Genomic DNA, 22,933 nt, shown 5'->3' with positions numbered 1-22,933 from the left:
ATGATGATTTTCCACTTCACTCTGAAATTCTTTGAACGTTTCAAATGTTTCAGACTTATGTTTCATCAAGTAGATATACCCATATCTTCTCAGATCATCTGTGAAAGTCAGAAAATAACGATACCCGCCATGAGCATCAACACTCATCGGACCGCATACATCAGTATGTATTGTTTCCAATAAGTCTGTTGCACGTTCCATTGTTCCGGAGAATGGAGTTTTAGTCATCTTGCCCATGAGGCATGGTTCGCAAGCATCAATTGATTCCAAAAGCCCATCAGAATGGAGTTTCTTCATGCGCTTTACACCAATATGACCCAAACGGCAGTGCCACAAATAAGTTGCTCTATCATTATTAAACTTATATCTTTTGGCTTCAATACTATGAATATGTGTATCACTACTATCGAGATTCAATAAAAATAGACCACTCATCAAGGGTGCATGACCATAAAAGATATTACTCATATAAATAGAACAACCATTATTCTCTGTTTAAATGAATAACCGTATCGCATCAAACAAGATCCAAATATAATATTCATGCTTAACGATGGCACCAAATAACAATTATTCAGGTCTAAAACTAATCTCGAAGGTAGATGTAGATGTAGCGTGCCGACCGCGATCACATCGACTTTGAAACCATTCCCCACGCGCATAGTCACCTCGTCATTAGCCAATCTCCGCTTAATCCGTAGCCCCTGTTTCGAGTTGTAAATATGAGCAACATAACCAGTATCAAATACCCAGGCGCTACTGCGAGCATTAGTAAGGTACACATCAATAACATGTATATCAAATATACCTTACACTTTGCCATCCTTCTTATCCGTCAAATACTTGGGGCAGTTCCGCTTCCAGTGACCAGTCCTTTTGCAGTATAAGCACTCAGTCTCAGGCTTAGTTCCAGACTTGGGCTTCTTTACTTGAGCAGCAACTTGCTTGCCGTTCTTCTTGAAGTCCCCCTTCTTCCCTTTGCCCTTCTTCTTGAAACTAGTGGTCTTGTTGACCATCAACACTTGATGCTCCTTCTTGATTTCTACCTCTGCAGCCTTTAGCATTGCGAAGAGCTCGGGAATTGTCTTATCCATCCCTTGCATATTATAGTTCATCACGAAGCTTTTCTAGCTTGGTGGCAATGATTGAAGAACTCTGTCAATGACACTATCAACAGGAAGATTAACTCCCAGTTGAGTCAAGTGGTTGTGGTACCCAGACATTCTCAGTATATGTTCACTGACATAACTATTCTCCTCCATCTTGCAGCTATAGAACTTATTGGAGACTTCATATCTCTCAATTCGGGCATTTGCTTGAAACATTAACTTCAACTCCTGGAACATCTCATATGCTCCATGACGTTCAAAACGTCGTTGAAGTCCCGATTCTAAGCCGTAAAGCATGGCACACTGAACTATCGAGTAGTCATCAGATTTGCTCTGCCAGACGTTCATAACATCTGGTGTTGCTCCTACAGCGGGCTTTGCACCTAGCTGTGCTTCCAGGACGTAATTCTTTTGTGCAGCAATGAGGATAATCCTCAAGTTACGGACCCAGTCCATGTAGTTCCTACCATCATCTTTCAACTTAGCTCTCTCTAGGAACACATTAAAATTCAAAGGAACAGTAGCACGGGCCATTTATCTACAATAACATAGACATGCAAAATACTATCAGGTACTAAGTTCATGATAAATTAAAGTTTAATTAATCATATTACTTAAGAACTCCCACTTAGATAGACATCCCTCTAATCATCTAAGTGATCACGTGATCCATATCAACTAAACCATGTCCAATCATCACGTGAGATGGAGTAGTTTTCAATGGTGAACATAACTATGTTGATTATATCTACTATATGATTCACGCTCGACCTTTCGGTCTCAGTGTTCTGAGGCCATATCTGGATATGCTAGGCTCATCAACTTTAACCCGAGTATTCTGTGTGTGCAAAACTGGTTTGCACTCGTTGTATGTGAACATAGAGCTTATCAGACCCGATCATCACGTGGTGTCTCGGCACGATGAACTGTAGCGACGGTGCATACTCAGGGAGAACACTTGTACCTTGAAATTTAGTGAGAGATCATCTTATAATGCTACCGCTGTACTAAGCAAAAGAGATGCATAAAGGATAAACATCACGTGCAATCAATATAAGTGATATGATATGGCCATCATCATCTTGTGCTTTTGATCTCCATCTCCAAAGCACCGTCATGATCACCATCATCACCGGCTTGACACCTTGATCTCCATCGTAGCATCGTTGTCGTCTCACCACCTATTGCTTCTACGACTATCGCTACCGCTTAGTAACAAAGTAAAGCAATTACATGGCGATTGCATCTCATACAATAAAGCGACAACCATATGGCTCCTGCCAGTTGCCGATAACTTTGTTACAAAACATGATCATCTCATACAACAATTTATATAATCACGTCTTGACCATATCACATCACAACATGCCCTGCAAAAACAAGTTAGACGTCCTCTACTTTGTTGTTGCAAGTTTTACGTGGCTGCTACGGGCTTAGTAAGAACCATTCTTACCTACGCATCAAAAACTACAACGAATTTTCGTCAAGTGTGCTGTTTTAACCTTCAACAAGGACCGGGCGTAGTCACACTCGATTCAACTAAAACTGGAGAAAGAGACACCCACTAGCCACCTATGTGCGAAACACATCGGTAGAACCAGTCTCATGAACATGGTCATGTAATGTCGGTCTGGGCTGCTTCATCCAACAATACCGCCGAATCAAAGTATGACATGCCGGTAAGCAGTATCACTATTATCGCCCACAATTCTTTGTGTTCTACTCGTGCATATAACATCTACGCATAGACCTGTCTCGGATGCCACTGTTGGGGAACGCAGTATTTCAAAAAAATTCCTACGACCACGCAAGATATATCTAGGAGATGCATAGCAACGAGAGGAGAGATTATGTCTACGTACCCTCGTAGACCGATAGCGGAAGCGTTTAGTAACGCGGTTGATGTAGTCGAACGTCTTCGAGATCCAACCAATCAAGTACCGAACGCACGGCACCTCCGCGATCTGCACACCTTCAGCTCGGTGACGTCCCTCGTACTCTTGATCCAATTGAGGCCGAGGGTGAGTTCCATCAGCATGACGGTGTGTTAACGGTGATGATGAAGTTCCCGACGCAGGGCTTCGCCTAAGCACTACGACAATATGACCGAGGTGGAAAACTGTGGAGGGGGGCACCGCACACGGCTAAAGATCAACTTGTGTGTCTATGGGGTGCCCCCTCCCCCGTATATAAAGGAGTGGAGGAGGAGGAGGGCCGGCCACAAGGGGCAGGCCCAAGGGGGGATCCTACTCCTAGTAGGAGTAGGTTCCCCCTTTCCTAGTCCTAGTAGGAGAAGAAGGAAGGAGAGGAAGAAGAGAAGGAGGGGGGGGCGCTCCCCTAGCCCTAGTCCAATTCGGTTTGGGCTAGGGGGGCGCGTGCCACACCTTGGACTGCCTCCTCTCTTCCACCATTTTGTCCATGAGACCCAATAACTTCTCGGAGGGGGGGGGGGTGTGTTCCGGTACTCCGAAACTTATCTGAAACGACCCGAACCATTCCGGTGTCCGAATGTAGCCTTACAATATATGAATCTTTATGTCTCGACCATTTCAAGACTCTTTGTCATGTCCGTGATCTCATCCGGGACTCCGTATTTATTGAGCCCTTTAGCCAAAACACAAAGACCATGACAAGATATTAACACTGCTAATGCGTGATTTCGGAGCCAACCAGACTAGCGCATGCAGCGGGTGCCCGCTTCCTTTTTTGCATGCAGCCAATCATGGCGACGTCCAGCAGTAACAGACCAGTCCATATTCATTGCATGAAGCTGGTTGGTATTCCGATTCTGCAAGCAGCTGGCCGCTCGCATTTTCAACCAATCGTGCACATGCCTAGCGAAGGGAATTGAGGTAATTGTCTAGCGGCCTTGTTAAAACGGACGCAGTTGGGTGGCTAGCAGGCCCAATAAACCCAGACGAAGATAGTACTTATTAGATGATAAGTTCTTAGAGTGACAAAAACTTAAACCCTAGTTTATACGCTATTTCGTAAGAAGCTGATTTGGATCCATATGTTTTATACTATGTTTAGATTTATTTTAGTTCTTCTTTGGTAGTTGTGAATACTTGCGAGAGTAGAACGAGTTGAGACGGATGTCGATGGTTTGATTGTCAGCATTGGAGATGCCCTAACAGTTTTCTCATGCAAACATTTGTTACATAATGAAAATCATAATGACTGAATTAATATTCTACACGAAACTATAAATCCAATTCGGTATCGGTATAGTTAAATCCATTTCCCGGAACCATTCCAATTCTAGGCTTGGGCGGGCAAAGCCGGCCAACAGGCACGAATTGCGCCGGCGTTATCCTCCCCCTCCCACTTCCCACTGTCCACTCCAAGCAGCTAGTGGCCGTCTCCTCTTCCCCCGCTTCCCCATGGCCACCTCCCACTTCCTCGCCGCCGCCGCCGCCACATCTTCCTCCTCCGCCGCCTTCCGCCCCCCTCTCCGCTTCCTCTCCCTGCCGCCTCCTTCTCTAACCCTCAGCCGTATACCCTCTTCCTCTCTGGCCTATTACTTTACTGTGTATCTATGCTGCCGCGTCTTGTGCTGATGCACGTGAGTTCCGTTCGCAGGGCGGCGGCCGTTCCCGGTGGTCCGCGCGGCCGACGCCGACGCTAAAGAAAGTGCGCGCCGTTCCTTGTGAAGTTCAGCTTGTTCTGCGATTGATTCCTGGGCGTTTCGGCTGAAGTTCTGACGTGTGATTTGTTTTACTGTGTTGGGCACGGTAGCAACGAAGCCGAAGGTCCCGGAGAACGCGCCGGCGGCGGGGTCGAGCTTCAACCAGCTGCTCGGAATCAAGGGCGCCAAGCAAGAAGACGTGAGTCATTAATCTGCTCCCATGAACTGGTTTCTCATCGCAATATTAGTATTTATGGATCCAAATCGGAGTCGTTTGTTAGTTGGCTGGTTGGTCAGGCATGCGTTGAATTCGGGATTCAGCATGCAGCAGATGCAAAGTGTCTGGCTGTGGATGCTGAAATTTATGAATTTCACCTTTTTGTGGAGTATGTTTTATGGAGTTGCGAGCATGGCTTGTGTGTACTAGCTTTGTGCTTAGACTAATCACTATCTAGCTAATTTTGTGTAGGGACTAGAAATGATAATTTGCTCATTAACCCCCTCTTTATCATGCTGCATATACAGAACATATGGAAGATCCGCCTTCAACTTACTAAGCCGGTGACATGGCCTCCGCTTGTCTGGGGTGTACTTTGTGGAGCAGCTGCCTCTGGTATGCTTTATCGACTATTATGGTTTCTATCTGTACATGAATAGTTTATACTTAAGTGGAGTTGGAGTTGGAGTTGGACAGCTATATTTTTCCATATGAGATGCATCGTTGTTACATTGTGCCACATTCCTTAGATTTGCTAGTCATCTGTAACATGGTGATTTAAGTTGTGCTGGCTTGCAATGGTGTCGATATGATCTGTGGGCCTACAGTATCTTTCTCACTATCCTTGGTCCCATATATTTATTTTGGAGTGGACCAAAGAATTGAATATTGATTGACTACAGGAAACTTCACCCAATTTCTGCAACAAAACAACACATGGCAACTCAACAATACTATTCTCCCCTCTTGTCAGACGTCTAGAACTTCTAGCGTTTAGGATGAGAATACAATACCATTATGGCTTCTGTGCTAATGAATGCTGTTCCTCTTGGTGTACAATGCAACTGTTATGCTTATTTGAACCTCTCATGCTGCAGGAAATTTCCACTGGACAGTTGAAGATGTTGCAAAATCTATTGTTTGCATGTTAATGTCTGGTCCATGTCTTACAGGATACACGCAGGTTTATTTTAGATTCGTCGTGTTTGATCTATTCATATTTTGCAACCTCACATGTTTCATGGAAAACTATTTTTACTAAAGAATATGTCAGCTTCAAAAATTATTGCTTGTAGACAATTAATGACTGGTATGACCGAGACATCGACGCTATTAATGAGCCTTATCGTCCTATTCCTTCAGGAGCTATATCAGAAAATGAGGTATGACCATCTTCGGGAGTGAGATTTATTCCATGGCAACTGCTAATTAGAATTTTGTTTACTTTCATGACTTTAATAAACTATTTACCACTTTGTAGGTTTATTTGTCACCACATTTTATTTTAGCAATGAAAAAATATTTAATTCCCGGAAACGTTCATTCATATATTTGTCATTGTATCATCGATTACTGGGCATGTGTATGCATGCTTTGTTGGAGACAATATTGCCTCTAATGCAGTCCAGTTGAATTGTAATCAGGTTTGTGTTTGCTTGCCGTAAGTCTAAGTAATGCTAGTCCGATTAGGGTTTAGTTAGTTCTAATTAGGACAGTTTTTTTTACGGGCATGTGTTGGAGTTGGTTTCCGATTTTCCATGCCTTGGTGCTAGTTGATTCGGATATGAGTATAGGTCTACGTGCTGGCCAGGACTCAGTAGTAATTCGATTCCGAGTTGTGCTAACTGCTAATTGTCCTAAGTTGAGTAGGTCTAGCTTTAGCTAGCTTTGGTCTCATATATACGTGCACAAGGGCTGTGAGATTGTATGCTGGATTGGGAAATAAATAAAAAGAAGAGGGGCACAATATGTGCCTTTTTTTCGAAAAGGGGGAATTCCCCGGCCTCTGCATCAGAAAGATGCATACGGCCATCTTATTAACCAAATAAAGTAGTGCCAACATGGTTCGAAGGTCTCCACAAGTAATAACGAAGCAAAGAAAGCTCACACAGAGCCAAAAAGGCTAGAAACACCCACTAGCCATGAAAAGACGCCACAGCCGGCTGGCTAGAATTAGATAGGTAAACTACATGCCTATCCCATTACATGACCGCCATCCAAACCGGTTGAAGATATCCCGAGCTACCATCTCCCAGCGGAAAGACCCAGTAACCAAATGCTCCCTGGCCTCTGTCGGGGTGAGTAGCGACCACGAACGGATCAGTGCCGTAGTTCGGAATATAACCTGCAAAATATGGATACATGATATTCTGTTAAAAACCAAATCATTTCTGCAAGTCCAGATAGTCCACAGCAAGGCACAAACTCCAACCCGAATGTGTCTCGCGAAGTCAGGCTCAATCCCATTAAGCCATGTCCCAAATAACGCGTTAACAGAATTCGGTGGATTGATATTAAAAGCAATGTGGACCGTCTGCCAAAGTACTTTGGCCAACGGGCAATCGAAAAAAAGGTGTTTGATTGTCTCATCCCGAACACAGAAACTAGTAGGTCCTGTCCAATTACGCTTTATCAAGTTGTCCTTGGTTAAAATAACTTGTTTATGGACAAACCACATAAACACTTTTATTTTCAAAGGAACTTTGACATCCCAAACATGCTTGGAAGTAGGAATGGAGTTTGAATTAATAACATCAATATACATTGATTTAACAGTGAATACTCCGGACTTAGTCAATTTCCAGCGTACTTCATCGGGTTGTTGGGAAAGCTGGACCTCCATCAGTCTCCTAACTAGACGGAGCCATTCTTCCCAATGATTGCCCGCTAGCGTCCGTCGGAACTGAATATTAAGGGGGATAGATTGAAATACCGATGCGACGAACACTTCACGTTGTTGAACAATACGGTACAAAGACGGATATTGGATGGCCAAAGGTGTCTCGCCGAGCCAAGTATCCTCCCAGAAACGTGTACTAGTGCCGTTTCCAATAACAAACTTCATCCTATTAAACAAAGATTGTTTGACTTTCATCAGACCTTTCTAGAAAGGTGAATCGGTCGGCCTGACTGTAACCTGGGACAAAGTTTTTGTCTGGAGGTACTTGGTGCGAAGGATTTGAGCCCACATGGATTCATTCTCCGTTGAGAGCTTCCACAACCACTTGCTAAGAAGGCATCTATTCTTAACTTCTAGATTCTCAATACCGAGACCCCCTTGGTCTTTCGGTCTACAAATGATATCCCATTTAGCAAGCCGATATTTTCGTTTAAGCTCATCACCCTGCCAAAAGAAACGCGATCGATAGAAGTCCAATCTCTTCCTAACCCCAACTGGGACCTCAAAGAACGATAGGAGAAACATAGGCATACTCGTGAGCACCGAATTAATCAGGATTAATCGGCCTCCGTATGACACGAGCTTACCCTTCCAACAACTCAGTTTCTTCTCAAATCGGTCCTCGATGCACTTCCACTCTTTGTTTGTCAGCCTACGATGGTGGATTGGAATACCCAGGTAAGAGAAGGGTAACTCTCCCAACTCGCACCCAAACAATTGCCTATAAGCCTCCTGTTCGTCTTTGGCTCTACCAAAGCAGAACAGCTCGCTCTTATGAAACTTAATCTTTAACCCGGTCAATTGTTCAAATAGGCATAACACAAGCTTCATATTTCTCGCCTTGGCCAAGTCATGCTCCATAAAGATAATTGTATCATCAGCGTACTGAAGGATGGAAACACCTCCATCAACAAGATGAGGTATCAATCCACCTACTTGACCATTTTCCTTAGCCCTTCCTATCAAAATTGCTAACATATCCACCACAATGTTAAACAAGATAGGGGACATCGGATCTCCTTGTCTTAGGCCTTTATGTGTCTGGAAGTAATGACCTATGTCATCATTAGCTTTAATTCCCACACTACCTTTTTGCGTAAATGAGTCAACTTGTCGGCGCCAGGCTTCATCAAAACCTTTCATACGCAATGACTGTTGGAGGAATGGCCATTTGACCTTATCGTACGCTTTCTTGAAATCCACCTTAAAAATTACTCCATCTAATTTTTTGGAATGGATTTCATGGAGCGTTTCATGCAGGACGACCACCCCTTCAAGGATATTTTTGTCCGGCATGAAAGCAGTTTGGGACTGTTGCACCACAGAATGCGCAATCTGTGTGAGCCTATTAGTCCCTACCTTGGTGAAAATTTTGAAACTAACATTGAGGAGGCAGATCGGCCTGAATTGCTCAATTCGCACAACATCCGTTTTCTTAGGAAGCAGTGTGATAGTTCCAAAATTCAAGTGAAATAACTGAAGCTGTCCAGAGAACAGATCATGGAACATAGGTAGCAAATCCCCCTTAATAATGTGCCAGCACTTTTTATAAAACTCGGCCAGGAATCCATCCGGTCCGGGAGCCTTATTGTTTTTCATCTGTGCAATAGCATCAAACACCTCCTTCTCTGAGAACGGGGCAACCAGAATATCATTATCGGCAGCCGATAGCTGAGGCACATCCTCAGTCCTGGACTCATCGAGGGACACACAATTATCCTCCGGAGGTCCAAATAACTGCTTATAATACTCGGTAATATAAGTTTTTAGGTTATCCTGTCCTAAAATAGTGCCCTCATCTTGTTCAAGCTGAAAGATACGCTTCTTTCTGTGTTTACCATTAGCTATCAGATGAAAGAATTGAGTATTCGCGTCCCCTTGGACCACTTTGCGGACTTTAGCACGCAAAGCCCACTTCAATTCTTCTTCGCGGAGCAGTTCTTTCAACCTCTTCTCCGCCTCAGTTTTAACCTGAAGCTCAGCTGGCAGTAAAATAGTGGACTCGGCCTTAATGTCCAGGGCATGTATAAGAGAAAGGAGTCTATCCTTTTCAATCTTATACACACCACTGAGGTGCTTAGCCCAACCCCGTAAGGAACTTCTCAAATGCCTAATCTTGTTCTGCCAATGCTTGATCGCAGTCGTGCCTCCTGCACCTCTCTCCCATTCCCTGGCAATCAAGTCCAAGAACCCCTCGCGTTCGAACCATGACATCTCGAAAGAAAAGGTGTTCTTGTTACCTACGTGGTTCGGCTCCCCTAAGTCCACGAACAAGGGTGTGTGATCGGATATTCCCCTGGAGAGAGCTTGCACCGTAACCAGAGGGAACTTTTGTTCCCACTCCACGCTCGCAAGAACTCGATCAAGTTTTTCATAAGTTGGGTTTGGCAGAGCATTAGCCCAGGTAAACTTTCTACCAGAAAGCTCAATCTCCCTCAGATCCAAGCTTTCAATAATGGTATTGAACATAAACGACCATCTGCCGTCAAAGTTATCATTGTTCTCCTCTCTCCTCCTGATGATATTGAAATCACCTCCAACTAAAATTGGAAGCTGTTCTGACCCACAGATTCGAACAAGGTCCGCCAGAAACTCCGGTTTGAGCTCGGGCTGTGCGGCACCATAAACCGCCACCAAAGCCCAGTTAAACCCATCTATCTTAGACCTGACTCGAAACTTCACCGCGAAGTCACCCATCACTACACTTCGTACTTCAAGCGAATCGCATCTCACACCGAGTAAGATACCACCCGATCTTCCTCGCGGAGGGAGGCAATGCCAATCGAAATCAATACCACCCACAAGAGAGGAAAGAAACTGGGGCGCAAAGTTTTCTCTGCCAGTCTCCGATAGAGCAACAAAATCTAACTTCTGCTCTAAAGCTGCCTCAGCAAGGAACCTTCTTTTAGCCAAGTCCTTCAGACCTCTGCTATTCCAAAAGATTCCTCTCATATTTCATCATGGAATTTTTTAGTGATTCGAATCCTAGCACTCCTACGAACTGCGGAATCAGGATAGATCTTCCGTTTCCAATTACGTTTTGGTTTGCTAGGCTCTGACACGCGGTCCTCATAACCGGGTTCACTTAAACTACCAACATCATTCTCTATGGGTACATCATCGTCCTCAGACACATGATTTGGAGGTGCTAGATCCGCACACAGATTATCGAGCACTCTAACCCCTAACGCATCAATCTCATCATCATTCATTGGTTTAACCGCTGCAAGATTACGAAGTCTCTAAGACACGTTCCGCCTCCAAATCTAACAGATCATTGACCGAATTAGTAATCTCACTATCCGTGGCACCTAGTGAAACTCCTAATTGGTTTGCATTATTTATAATCTCCTCATTAGAAAAATGCAATAAAGAGTTAGATATGTTGACGGACATACCAGAAGATAATGCAGCCTCCTGCAGCTTGGCTGCCCTCATAGCGCACCGCTGCTGCATATCATCCACCTTCGGGAACTCGTGGATGCGAGCACTCATCCGTCTCCCCGTCGAGACGGGGTCCGGGATCCCGCCAAAAGCAACAACCTCCTCCCTAGTAAAACCTGGCGCTGAGTCCCTCAAAGGATCAACCGAGGTTACTAGAGAAGGCGGCTGCGGGCTCCCAAGCCCCTCAGACAGGTGCCCCACGCCGGGGTCCACGGCCACCGGTGCGATCGGAGAGGGGATGACGGGGGCCGCCTGCCCGCGCCCTCCTCCCGCCCCACCCGCCGGTGCAGACGGAAGAACTATCGGCGAAGGAGAGGCGGTCCTCCAGACCGCCGGGGAAGAAGGATGAGCCAGGGCCTCCTGCCCCAACCCCCCCCCCCCCAACGCAGCAGATGGCGTAGGTGTCGCCGCCACCACCGGAGTAGCAGGAGCCGAGGCCACCTGCCTCGGGCTCCCTCCCCCGGCGCTGGCCGACTCCAACGTGACCGACGTCGCCGACGTCCGGATATGGAGGAGAGACGTCAAGGCCTCCTGCCCCGACCGCCCTCCTCCCAACACCAGCTCACAGGTAGCAATCCGCACCGGATCCTCGACCACAAGAGGAGGGGAAAGAGAAGCGACCTCCGGCTCCCCCACCCCAACTCCATCCAGAGTCCTCGCCGATGAGGCCCTCACCAAGCGTCCAGGCACAGAACCGCCAGCCCCCTCAAACTCCAACAGAGGAAGCGTGCGCTCAAACATATCATCAGAGTCTACCCGGTCACTCCAAAGTCTGGGAGGCGCTGATGCTGGCTCAAAAGACCCGAACCGCAACGAGGTCATAGGCACCGATGGCGATGCTGCCGGCTCACCCTGGTCCCATCCCCAGGCAACTGAGCATCTGGGCGAGATCCGTTAGACCCCTCTCGTGTGGACTCATCAGTCTGTGCCCCATTGGCTCCCGCACCGCCATCACCCTCATGCATATCAACATCATTCCCATTAACCGCATCAGCAAACAGATCTGTGTCCTCAAACTCAATATCGAGCGGGAACACCTCTCCCCTATAAGTCCAGTTGACCACATCAGGCACGAACTCAATATCCAGAACACTGACTAAAAGCCGGACCACCCCATGAGCCCGGGTAAAAGCCATATCAACTCTCTCCGTCTTCCCAACCAACATACCCAAACTGGCCACAACTCGAACATCCTGCAAAGGCTTAGACGGGGCCCCTACAAACCGCAACCAGACCTGCGTAAGCGGCTTTCCCTTAGGCTCCACCTTCTTCCACTCGTGGAACTCTAGAATTCACGATGTGCCAGGAACTCTACACAAACCAAAGCTCAACAACCGCTGCAAGTCATCCACCGTGGGAAAATCAACCTTATAGGCCTTATCCTCGAGAACCACCAGCTCCCACCGAAAGTCCCCCGGAGCCAGCTCCTGCAGCCTCCGCACGATCTGAGCCTCAGTCACCTCTCCCTGGGTAGCTTTCACAACCCCGGTGGTCAAGCTCAGGGTCTCATCCGGAATCTCTCGCGCAGCCGGTGATTCAAAGAACATAAGCTCAGCACAGTAGACTCCATACACAGTCAGCGACGGAGCCTGGTCACGCAAGAACGGGCACTCCCCCGAGGCATGAGCCGGCTTGCCGCATGTCTCACACAGCTCGGCCACGCACTCAGCAATGAAATGGCCCTTCTCCCATGTGTTGGTGATTTTTGATGTGATCGATCCTTGGGAAAAATCCAATATGCCTCTGTAAGTAGATTCTACATGCATAAAACGAACTTGTTGATTTCTTATCTTTTGAGGGAAAAAAAAGATAATGGAGGCTTTTGTTATCCCCAGACGCTGCATCATAGATGCATTGCAAAGTTTATCTCGACTATGAAAACATTATCTTTTCAGCAATGTGTCATATTGTTTCTCCTTTCCTTTTCATAAAACAACCACTGTAGAATATCCTAGTATTTCCTTTCCAAAGTTTATGCTAGAGAATGCATGTAGGACTTCTATAACTGTTAAGCAGACTTCTCAAATATATTACTGTCACAACCACATGCTTACAAGATGTTTAGTTATCTGTGTCTATATGTCCTTTTTCTTATTCGATTTCACATGTACTTGTTTCTATTTTCTTTCAATAAATATTGTAAGCATATTTATGTTATAAGTTGACCCTTTTCATCTGCCCTATTATCCAGTGATGGTGCATGAATAAAAGACATCAATTCTTAGGATGCTACCCCATTTGTAGAATGCTACACACGGACTTTGCCTTTATGTTTTTAGGTCATTATAAACAATAGACAATGCATTTTTCGTGCCATAAGTCCAATATCTCATTTAAAATATACCGCTGGATCATTTGATATTATTTTTGAGCAAGATACTGTGTAATAAAAGATGGTTGCGTGTATCAATCCATCCAGAGGCTGGGGGCGCTCCCTCATTTTTGTTTTTTTGGTTCAAAACATCAAAACTTCATAACTGGCATGTCCCTATAATTGCTTCCGCATGGGTTCTGTTCTCATTAGAGTCTGTGTTGTTGAAGTGTATATGTGGATTGCCTAGTGCTTTCCATCAATTTGTACTTTTGGTTGCGTTGGATAGTGCATGAAGCTTAACATGTGTTTCACTTATATTGTAGCTTGAATATTATAGGAAAATACACAGGAGCTCCTGGGTGCTCCACATCCCTATACGAATATTAAATGTAAAAATACCAAAAAATCAAAAAAAAAATCTGAAATTTGGGGATATCAAACCTGGGTTCTCAATCAACTCCCGTGTGAAATTTCATGAAAAAATACAAGAAAACATACCCGCGGCGAAGGAAATACTGTCAAACAAAAATCTGCCCAAACAATTTTTTCTATACATAGGAAATTTTTGTCTTTTTTGCCACGAATACATTTCCAGGTTTGATATCCCAAAATCTCAGATTTGTTTTTTCAAATTTCTTGGTATTTTTTTGAATTTAATGTTCGTATAGGGGTGTGGAGCGCCCGGGTGCTACAAATCCGCTTCCGAATATTATAGACATTATCTAGATGGCAAGTTGATTGATGTGATACTTTGTTTGAAATTGTTGTGCTTTACTGGTTGGAACCCCATTTTCGAATTGCCTTTTTATCCAAGCGGATTTGTTTTCTTATGAGATGATGAAGAATATGTATTGCTACAGTCTTCTGTAGAACGTTTCAAACAAAATTGGCTTCTTATAATGACAAGCTTCCGATCGTCCGATCTTACTCTAAAGGCTGATGTCAGATGTCTACTGAGAATTGACATGTCTTACTAATGTTGTTGATTGGATCCAGGTAATTACTCAGATCTGGGTATTATTGTTAGCAGGTCTTGGGTTGGGTGCTTTGTTAGACGTATGGGTAAGTCACAACAAGACTTACTTTAGTATACTAAGAGGTTGAAGATACGTTCCTTCTTTGCTTATTCTCTAGTTTCATTTCAGGCAGGGCATGATTTTCCTATTATTTTCTACCTTGCTCTGGGTGGATCCTTGCTTTCTTACATATATTCAGCGCCGCCTCTCAAGGTACTTGAGTACTTGTGTTCGATTTTAGCATAGTACACTCTGTTGTGAACTCTTTGATAAAAAAAATGTCCATGTCTTATTATTCCTCATTTCAGCTCAAGCAGAATGGATGGATAGGAAACTTTGCTCTTGGTGCGAGTTACATTGGCTTGCCCTGGTAGGATGAAAGCTGTGAATATTTTTTTTCATGTTTAATAAGAGGATAATGTTCTGTTGGATGTCACCTATACTATATGCAAGAAGATGCATCTTTTTTCCCCGCTTTTTTGTGGTAACCACTAATTACTGTGGACTGTCTATCATTTTCAATGTAATGGACAAATTAGTTTGGATTTTATCAGACTACAATACCAAGTAGAAGGGATTGTATTTTCGTTAGTGGTAACATATTGCATTCAGTCCCAGCACAACTGTCACTTTCCTCTTCTCAAGAAAAAAAAACTCACTTTCCGAACATCAGAACCCTAGCCCATGACTGAGGAACTGCAAGTCCGTAACCAGTTCGCACTTGGTAGTTTGCTGATTGATTACCGAAGTTATTTAATCACGTTTATCAATACCACTCGGTATGTGCAAGAGCCAATTTACTTGGCTCCAACATAGACGCAACTTCCACTTCCCATCAGAAGTACAGGTGTGGCCTGAAGCTCAGTGCCGAGCTGTCGGGTGGGAATTTGTGAATTCTGTTGAGACTTAATTAGTTTGTGTTAAAATGTATAAAATACCATGAGGAATAATAGGGAAGAGAATTCCATATTAGGATTCAAGGACCAGAGTTACTCTACTAAGGTACCGTAAAATCCTTATATCTTTTGTGCAGGTGGGCTGGCCAGGCATTATTTGGAACTCTTACTCCTGATATTGTTGTCCTAACTACTTTGTACAGCATAGCTGGGGTATTTATATTTCATGATCTGTTTGCTTGTTTGCAATCCTGTATACCATGATCGCTAACTGTTTTTCCTGGCTTTGTAGCTAGGGATCGCTATCGTGAATGATTTTAAGAGTATCGAGGGGGATAGAACTCTGGGACTTCAGGTTATTATTCTTTTTGCCTATATTGTAGGTTTATTGTCAAAGCATATCTGTTTACCATTTTACCTTTTTGTAGTCACTCCCTGTTGCCTTTGGTATGGAGACTGCAAAATGGATATGTGTTGGAGCAATCGACATCACTCAATTATCTGTTGCAGGTAAAGATACAAAATTTTCATTTCTTTCTTCCTTCATGGCTTACTATTAAGCCATTGGCTGAACATATAATTGAGTGGCCACGTGGAACATGTGGTTTGCAACCCAAACTTGACAAAAAAACATATACTCCCTTCGTCCCACAATATAAGAACGTTTTTCAAGCTAACATAGCTTGAAAAACGTTTTTATATTGTGGGACGGAGGGAGTAATAGAGTAGTTCATGGATTTATGCGACTACCTAGTACCTACCATACCATAATGTCATGGGCCAGCTGCGAAAATAGATCGTACTTTATGTCGAGAAGTGAATAGATCATACTACAACTTTTCAGCCTAATGATGGAAGCTTTCATGGAACCTTGGAAGGCAGTTGGTGTTAGTCATAACGACAGAAGATGTGTTTAGTGAAGAAAAAAAGATGTTCAGCGTTACCAGAAAGTTTCAGATGTTGGCAAACTACACCCAAAGCTTGCCGTAGTATAACTATTTTCTGTTTTTGTTGGGCCGAACAAGAGTGCCTGAATTTGAATTGTACTACAATCTACCAGTATAAATTAGGGAGCAGAGGAAACTTACGTTCATTCGCTATCTATTTATCTATCTATCTATCCTGAATTTATGTTGGGAACTTGCCCTAATCTTGTAACTCCATTTTCAGCCTACCTCCTGAGCACTGGTAAGCTGTATTATGCCCTGGCACTAGTTGGACTGACAATTCCCCAGGTGATCTTGCAGGTGAGCTGACCAATCTTTTTGGACCTTGGATATAATTATTTCTCGTTATTGTATTTCAGATGTTCCCACTCCCCCAGAATTTCCTATTCACACGGTCACATGAAATAAGTGAAAATCATTTAGATGACTTATATTATGAACAAAAGCTTTATCTGCAAGGCTTGTCAGACTGTCCTTTAGCACTTACTCCCTCCATTCACAAATATAAGATGTTCTAACTTTTTTCTAAATCGGATGTATGTAGACACCTCCATTCACAAATACTCCATAAGATGTTCTAACTTTTTTCTAAATCAGATGTATATAGACACGTTTTAGTTTGTTTATTCACTCATTTCAGTCCGTATGTAGTCCATATCGAAATATCCAAAACATGTTATATTCGTGAACGGGGAGAGTAATAAACATGAAAAGAAAACACTGACTTTGCCACTTACGTTGTGTACATTCTAATCCTTGATTTCATGGAGCAGTTCCAGTACTTCCTGAAGGACCCCGTGAAGTACGACGTCAAATACCAGGTGCGCGCGGTCGTCGTCTCCCCCTGCATTCTTTTTCTTTCTCTCCAGTCAGCATCCACGGCCTCTCCCAAAACTGCATCTTATCGTGCCGCCGCCATCTGATCGTGCTTAATGCAGGCGAGTGCGCAACCGTTCTTCGTGTTCGGCCTGCTGGTTACTGCCCTGGCGACCAGCCACTGACGGACGGACAGACCTCAAATCAAGCTGGATGCTTTGGATGAGGAGGCATTTTGTACACACCAACAGAGATAGTGGAATAAATCTGCAGCAACAACATCAAGAAGGCCTCCCTGAATGCTGAAGATGGAAACGTTAGGCGGTGGCTCTTTCCTTCTGCTGCCGTGCCGTGCCTTAGTGCGCGTAGACCGTAGGTGCACGGTGCCAGGTTGTTTGTTTGTGATGTTATCAGTTGGCTGTATAACGTAATTTTGGATACGATACGGTACGTGACAATGGTTTATGATCAGATTGTTTCTCCTGGAAAGTGCATTTCGGTAAAGCCTCTCCTTCCGTTCCAGAGGAGCATCATTCATGAGAAAATGAAAAAAAAGGGCCGTCTTGTGCTGGAAAACAGTGCTGCATAATCCTTTTTTTCTAGGGTAATAAATTCTAAGTTCTAAAATTCAAGAAGGGACTTATTTTTTCCAAAAGATTAGTCTTGTACTTGCAGCAATATTGCCCGTTATGAATGTCTAGGCCTAGGCATTCAAGTGCCGTCCTTATCCGCTGCTACTGCCAGAACACTACCTCCTGCATGCTCACATTCTAACTGGTGGCATTGGCTAGTTTGGTGGCTGGTGATGCGGCACGTAGAGTTCTCGTTTAAATCAGGAGAAGTTTTACGGTAAACAATAAAAAACCGGGAACACCAACAATTAGCAAAGCAGAAGTAGCACACTACAAAGCTTCAGATTTCAGCAATGACGACTTACATTACTGGAAACACAAGGATACAGCGGAAAGCTGGTGTGGGAAGAGAGGCCGGACCAGCCGCCGGAGCCACAACCACACTTCCGACTGACACGGACACGACTCTGACTGACCATCAGTACCTAGTACGGACTACCGGCTACTATTAACCACCAAGCACACATGATCTAGTACATATGATCTCCTACATGCGTGCACACGTCAGGATCCCTGACCTACATTATTCATCCTGCAAGGTAAACCAACCAACTAAGCAGTCGTCTTGGTTGCTAGGCTAACGGATCATCTAGGACTTGGTCTTGAACTTGGACTCGTCGATGTCGATGCCCTCCCTGGCCGCGCGCTCGCCGCCGGACTCGTCGTTGGTGCTCAGCCCGCCCTTGCGCCCCATCTCGCGGTACCCCTCCTCCCCCATCTGCTCCTTGCGCGTCTGCCCGCCGCGGCTGCGCCCTGCCAACACCGTAGACACGACATGAGTAGCCGAAGCCACCAACACATAAGGTCGACGTGCATTGCTACGTACCTTCGGCGAGGTTCTCCTGCGCCTGGAGGTTGGTGCCGCCGGTACCGCCGGGGACGACGGTCTCGCCCTCGCGGGCCTTGCGGTCCAGCTGCGACCTCTCCTGCTGACCGGAGGCCATCGCTCACTCCTCGCTAGCTACTTCGACCTCAACTGGAAGGGAGCGTGTGTGCTCTACCGCTTCAGCTTGTGCGGTGCTTGTGGTTGCTTGTTTGATGCTGGTGATGGAGGTAGCGACGTCGCCATTTTATAGCCGGCGAGGAGGCGCGTCGCGGGCGCAGGAGACGGCGCGTGTGCGACGACGCGGACGCAAGCCTCTCCTCTTGCTGTCCCTGACGCATTGACACGCGTTGGGCGAGGCACCGGACGGATGCCACGTCCGGGCGTGCTTATCTGACGCAGCCACCGGAATGAGCTAGAGAGCTGAGGAGCCTAGCGTTGTCTTGGCACTGTCGTCCTGTCGGCGCGTAGGATCGTCCCACTACCGTACTTGTCACTCCCGTACGTGTGTTCGTCGTCGGCCGGTCGTACAAACCAGACATGGATCGAGCGTCTACTGCTATTTTTTTCAAACAAAAAAGGTTAAACTCTTGCCTCTGCATCATCATAATGTACATAATTATTCTTATTAATTATTAAGCAGAGTTAGAAAAAGACAAACACGGCTTAGTCATTATGAAATGTATAGAACAAACATCTATCACTAATCTGACTCCTTTCAAGAAATAAGCGCTCTCACATCGCTGTGGTCACGTCCGGTCGAAGACAAACAAGACGAGGATTTTCATTCTTGTTGCCAAAACTAACCATTGAAGACTAGCACAATAGCAACAAGGTAACACCTTTGATAAGGTAACAGCGCAAGTTCAACGTTGCTGAGCCTAACCAATGAATGAAGGCCAGAATAATAGTTTTCACCTTGGACATGAAGTGGTGTTTCAATCATTATTTTGATGACGGACCATCTAGTAGCCACGCCAGTTTATCTGTGCTCCACGCCATTGTTTGTCGTCATCTTTGGCCTGTTGATTATTGCCATGGCACCGGATGGTTGACGCACCATCAGGTCCCCCAAAGGTACGCGTGTTTCTTGGCGGCTTGTCACAAATTCTCTTGCAAGCGTGGGTGAATAAACTCTCCTATCATTTGAAAACCACTGACATATGCTCCCTGTGTGATCTGGAACGCGAGGATAAATTCCACGCAATGTGTAAGTGCCCTCATGCAGTCGAGCTTTGGAGGGCGATGACTAAAGACTGGATGCTCCGGGACATTAAGCCGGTGCGGCACACATGCCCGGATGGCTTTTTGACGTGGTTGAGCTGCTCTCAGGCACATCTTGCATGGCGCTCTTGATGACCACGGCAGACCGGGAAAAAGGTAAAATGGTCAAATAGAGTAACATAATATGTTACCATCACATAACGCTTTCCAATGCAAAATAAGTCTACAAAATAATAAATGAAGGTATCTATGTTACCACATATATGATACTATTCAATATGAAGATAATAATATAGACTAGTAACATATACTCTTCACTATGACTAGCCTAAGAGCTGGAGAGCGCCTAAGCTAGGGTGGCTCACACTAAACGTGGATGGTGCATAGCACATGCAGGCAATGTGGGCACGTGAATGGTGCTCCGAGACACGAGACAGCTCTGGTAGCATTATTTCCAGCTCGTGTCGACATCTCTTCACACGCGGTAATGCTCTAGCTACATAACTCGCGGCGTGCAAGAAGGGAATTGCTCTTGCTTTGGAATGGAGCTCACTTCTGTTCATCGTTGAAACGGATAGTGCTAAAGTTGCTGCAATGATATCCAACCCCTCGGTTGATAGATCACAACTATGATGAGAGGGGAGAGAGAAATTAAGATCCAGCCTACTAAAAGGGGCAATAATCGTGTTAGTCATGAATTAGCTCAGATCGGGAGAGTTAAGATTAAGGCGTCCGTCCGGTTACGGTCCGGTCCTGAGGGAGTCGTAAAACTATGTGCACTGGGTAATCTTGAGCTAAGTTAATTAATACACAATCCTTCCCCCATGCAAAAAAGATTATTTCCCTAGCGACTAGCCATTGCAACCATAGCGAACATACTTGAAGTCAAACAGTGTTAGACTCTGTATATACTGGGCCCCACTTGTAATTATGTTGTACATCATTATATAATGAAAAGGTCACCCCACGTTTGGAGGTGTGCCAAAAACCCAAAAACCCTTGTCTAATATGGTATCCGATCTAACGATCTAATGTCTTCCGCTCCGCCTCCGCCACCAGCCGCCGCCGCCGCCGCTGCCTCAAGCGCCGCTGGCACCGCGGTTTCCTTCCCCGCCCTTCTGCCGCCGGCCCCCATCCACATGGATCACTTGTTCCTCCCGCCGTCCCTCGCGCGTCTCCTCAACGTCGGGACTGCGCCCTACACGGCGGACGGATCGCTCGGCCACCTGCAGACCCAATCGGTGGGGTCTCTCTTCGCCGGCCCGGTGTCTTCCTTGTACGCCGGCGTCTCCTCTTCATCGCCTGCTGCTTCGGCCCGGTCCCAGCAACTGTCGCCGCCGCCAGCTGCCGTGCACTCCCTTGTGCCCGCGCCGCCACCAGCTACCGCGTCGCACCCGATGCGTGCGATCGCACCTGCTCCGGCTGCCTCCATCTACACCGCAGCCGGCCCTACTATTGCCGATGCTGCCCATGCCAATCACCGCGGCTACCCACTGTACGCGGCGCCGTACGGCCCGTCGCCACCTGCGCATCCCTCCTATGGTGTGTACCCTGGCCAGGGCGCGTACCCGGCTCTGCCGCCCTATGGGGCGCCCTACCCGTACGGCCCCTCGCACCTGTACGCAACGGCCGCGGCGCCATCTGCACCAATGCCCTCTCCGACGCCATACGTGGATGCTGAAGCTGCTCCGGCCGCGATCTCCTCGCCACCGTTTTTATTCTCCCACCTCCTCCCGGTGAAGCTTAAACCGGACAATTATCTATATTGGCATGCTCAGGTGCTTCCTCTCCTTCGCAGTCATTACTTGGAGGGGTTCGTCAACGGTACACTGCCATGTCCACTGCCACATCATCCGATGTTCCGTGCGTGGATCGCTCAGGACCAAGCCATCCTCTCAGCCATCCAGTCTTCTCTGGGTGAGGGTGTGGCCGGGCTCGTCCTCTTTGCTTCGTCCTCTCATGAGGTGTGGGACATACTGGAGTCGAGTTTCTCGTCTCAGTCTACTGCTCAATCCATGGCCATCCGTGCCAAGCTTGGTGAAACTCGCAAGGACAATGGTATGGTGACCACCTTCTACAACAAGATCAAGAAGTTGGCTGACACTCTTGCTTCCATTGGAGAGCCCCTTCGTGACAGCGAGTTCACATCCTTCATCCTAGCCGGCCTCGACAGCGACTACGACTCGCTTGCCGAGGTGATTAATGAACGCAAGGAGCCTCTTCGTCCTCAGGAACTCTACAGCCGTCTCTTGTCAACGGAGCAACGGCTCAACGCGCGCCGCCCCGACGTCTCCATCGACTCCTCCGTCAACGCCGTGTACCGCGGCAAAGGCGGTGGCCGTGCCCCTCTGCAGCTTCCTCGGGAGGAGGGGGCAAGTCCGGTGGAGGTGCGTCCTCGGCACAACAGCAGCAGGCCCCGCGTCCTGGTGCCCCGGTAGTCGTCATTGACGGCCGCGCCTGCGCCTGCTGTACCGCCTGTGGTGCGGCTCAGCCATGTCAGCTCTGTGGCCTGCCTCGCCATGTCGCCTCTCGCTGTCATCGCCGGTTCAAGACGGACTTCCTTGGCCTCGGCAATAATGGCAAGGGCAACGAGCGTCAAGTTAACATGGCGCAACAGGGTCACACCCCTTCTTATCCTGTTGATCCTTCTTGGTACATGGATACTGGAGCAACCACGCACGTAACGAACAAGCTGGGCAAGCTAACTGTCTAGCAGCCTTACCGTGGGCATGACAAGGTTCACACAGCTAACAGGGCAGGTATGCACATTTCGCATGTTGGTCAGGCATCACTTCTCACAAACTCCTCTAGGACATTGCATCTTAGAAATGTTCTTCGTGTTCCCACAGTTGCACGTAATTTACTCTCTGTTCCTGAACTTACAAAGGATAATAATGTTTTCTGTGAGTTTCACCCGTTTCATCTCTTTGTTAAGGATCGTGCTACGAGGAACATACTTCTTAGAGGTCGCTACCGCCATGGTCTCTATGCTCTTGATGCCCCCACCAACGTTCCCGCTCCTGCTGCTGCCTTCCAAGTCTTCAGTGGCGTTCGTGTGTCTCCATCACTATGGAACTTTCGTCTTGGTCACCCAGCATCTCCCATTGTTCGCCATGTCCTCCATCGTCATGAGCTACCGTCCGAGTCTAGTAATAAAGATGCCGCTGTCTGTGATGCCTGCCAGCAA

At 46.4% G+C, this 22,933-nt stretch overlaps 2 protein-coding genes across 2 annotated transcripts; one reads left to right on the top strand and one right to left on the bottom strand.

Annotated features, from left to right (window-relative positions):
• Positions 1–4,358: 4,358 nt before the first annotated feature.
• Positions 4,359–17,561, top strand: G4 (UbiA prenyltransferase family protein). Its single transcript, XM_048679438.2, has 15 exons — positions 4,359–4,604; positions 4,692–4,742; positions 4,848–4,936; positions 5,263–5,350; positions 5,833–5,918; positions 6,031–6,117; positions 14,389–14,454; positions 14,538–14,621; positions 14,717–14,778; positions 15,442–15,517; positions 15,597–15,659; positions 15,733–15,814; positions 16,475–16,551; positions 17,025–17,072; positions 17,190–17,561. Exons 1-15 carry the CDS (start codon positions 4,493–4,495, stop codon positions 17,250–17,252), a joined length of 1,134 nt encoding a protein of 377 aa, XP_048535395.1. The 5' UTR covers positions 4,359–4,492; the 3' UTR covers positions 17,253–17,561.
• A 386-nt stretch (positions 17,562–17,947) lies between these two features.
• LOC125514176 (em protein-like) lies at positions 17,948–18,740 on the bottom strand. Its single transcript, XM_048679453.2, has 2 exons — positions 18,526–18,740; positions 17,948–18,452 (listed from the first exon to the last, which is right to left on the bottom strand). The coding sequence occupies exons 1-2, from the start codon at positions 18,641–18,643 to the stop codon at positions 18,289–18,291; spliced, it is 282 nt and encodes a 93-aa protein (XP_048535410.1). The 5' UTR covers positions 18,644–18,740; the 3' UTR covers positions 17,948–18,288.
• Positions 18,741–22,933: the final 4,193 nt, after the last annotated feature.

This window comes from Triticum urartu, chromosome 1A (genome assembly GCF_056163025.1).
Source record: "Triticum urartu cultivar PI428250 chromosome 1A, HENAU_Tu73, whole genome shotgun sequence".
Classification (NCBI taxonomy): Eukaryota; Viridiplantae; Streptophyta; class Magnoliopsida; order Poales; family Poaceae; genus Triticum; species Triticum urartu.
Note: the sequence above shows the minus strand (reverse complement) of the source record. Positions and strands in the feature narration are given on the sequence as shown.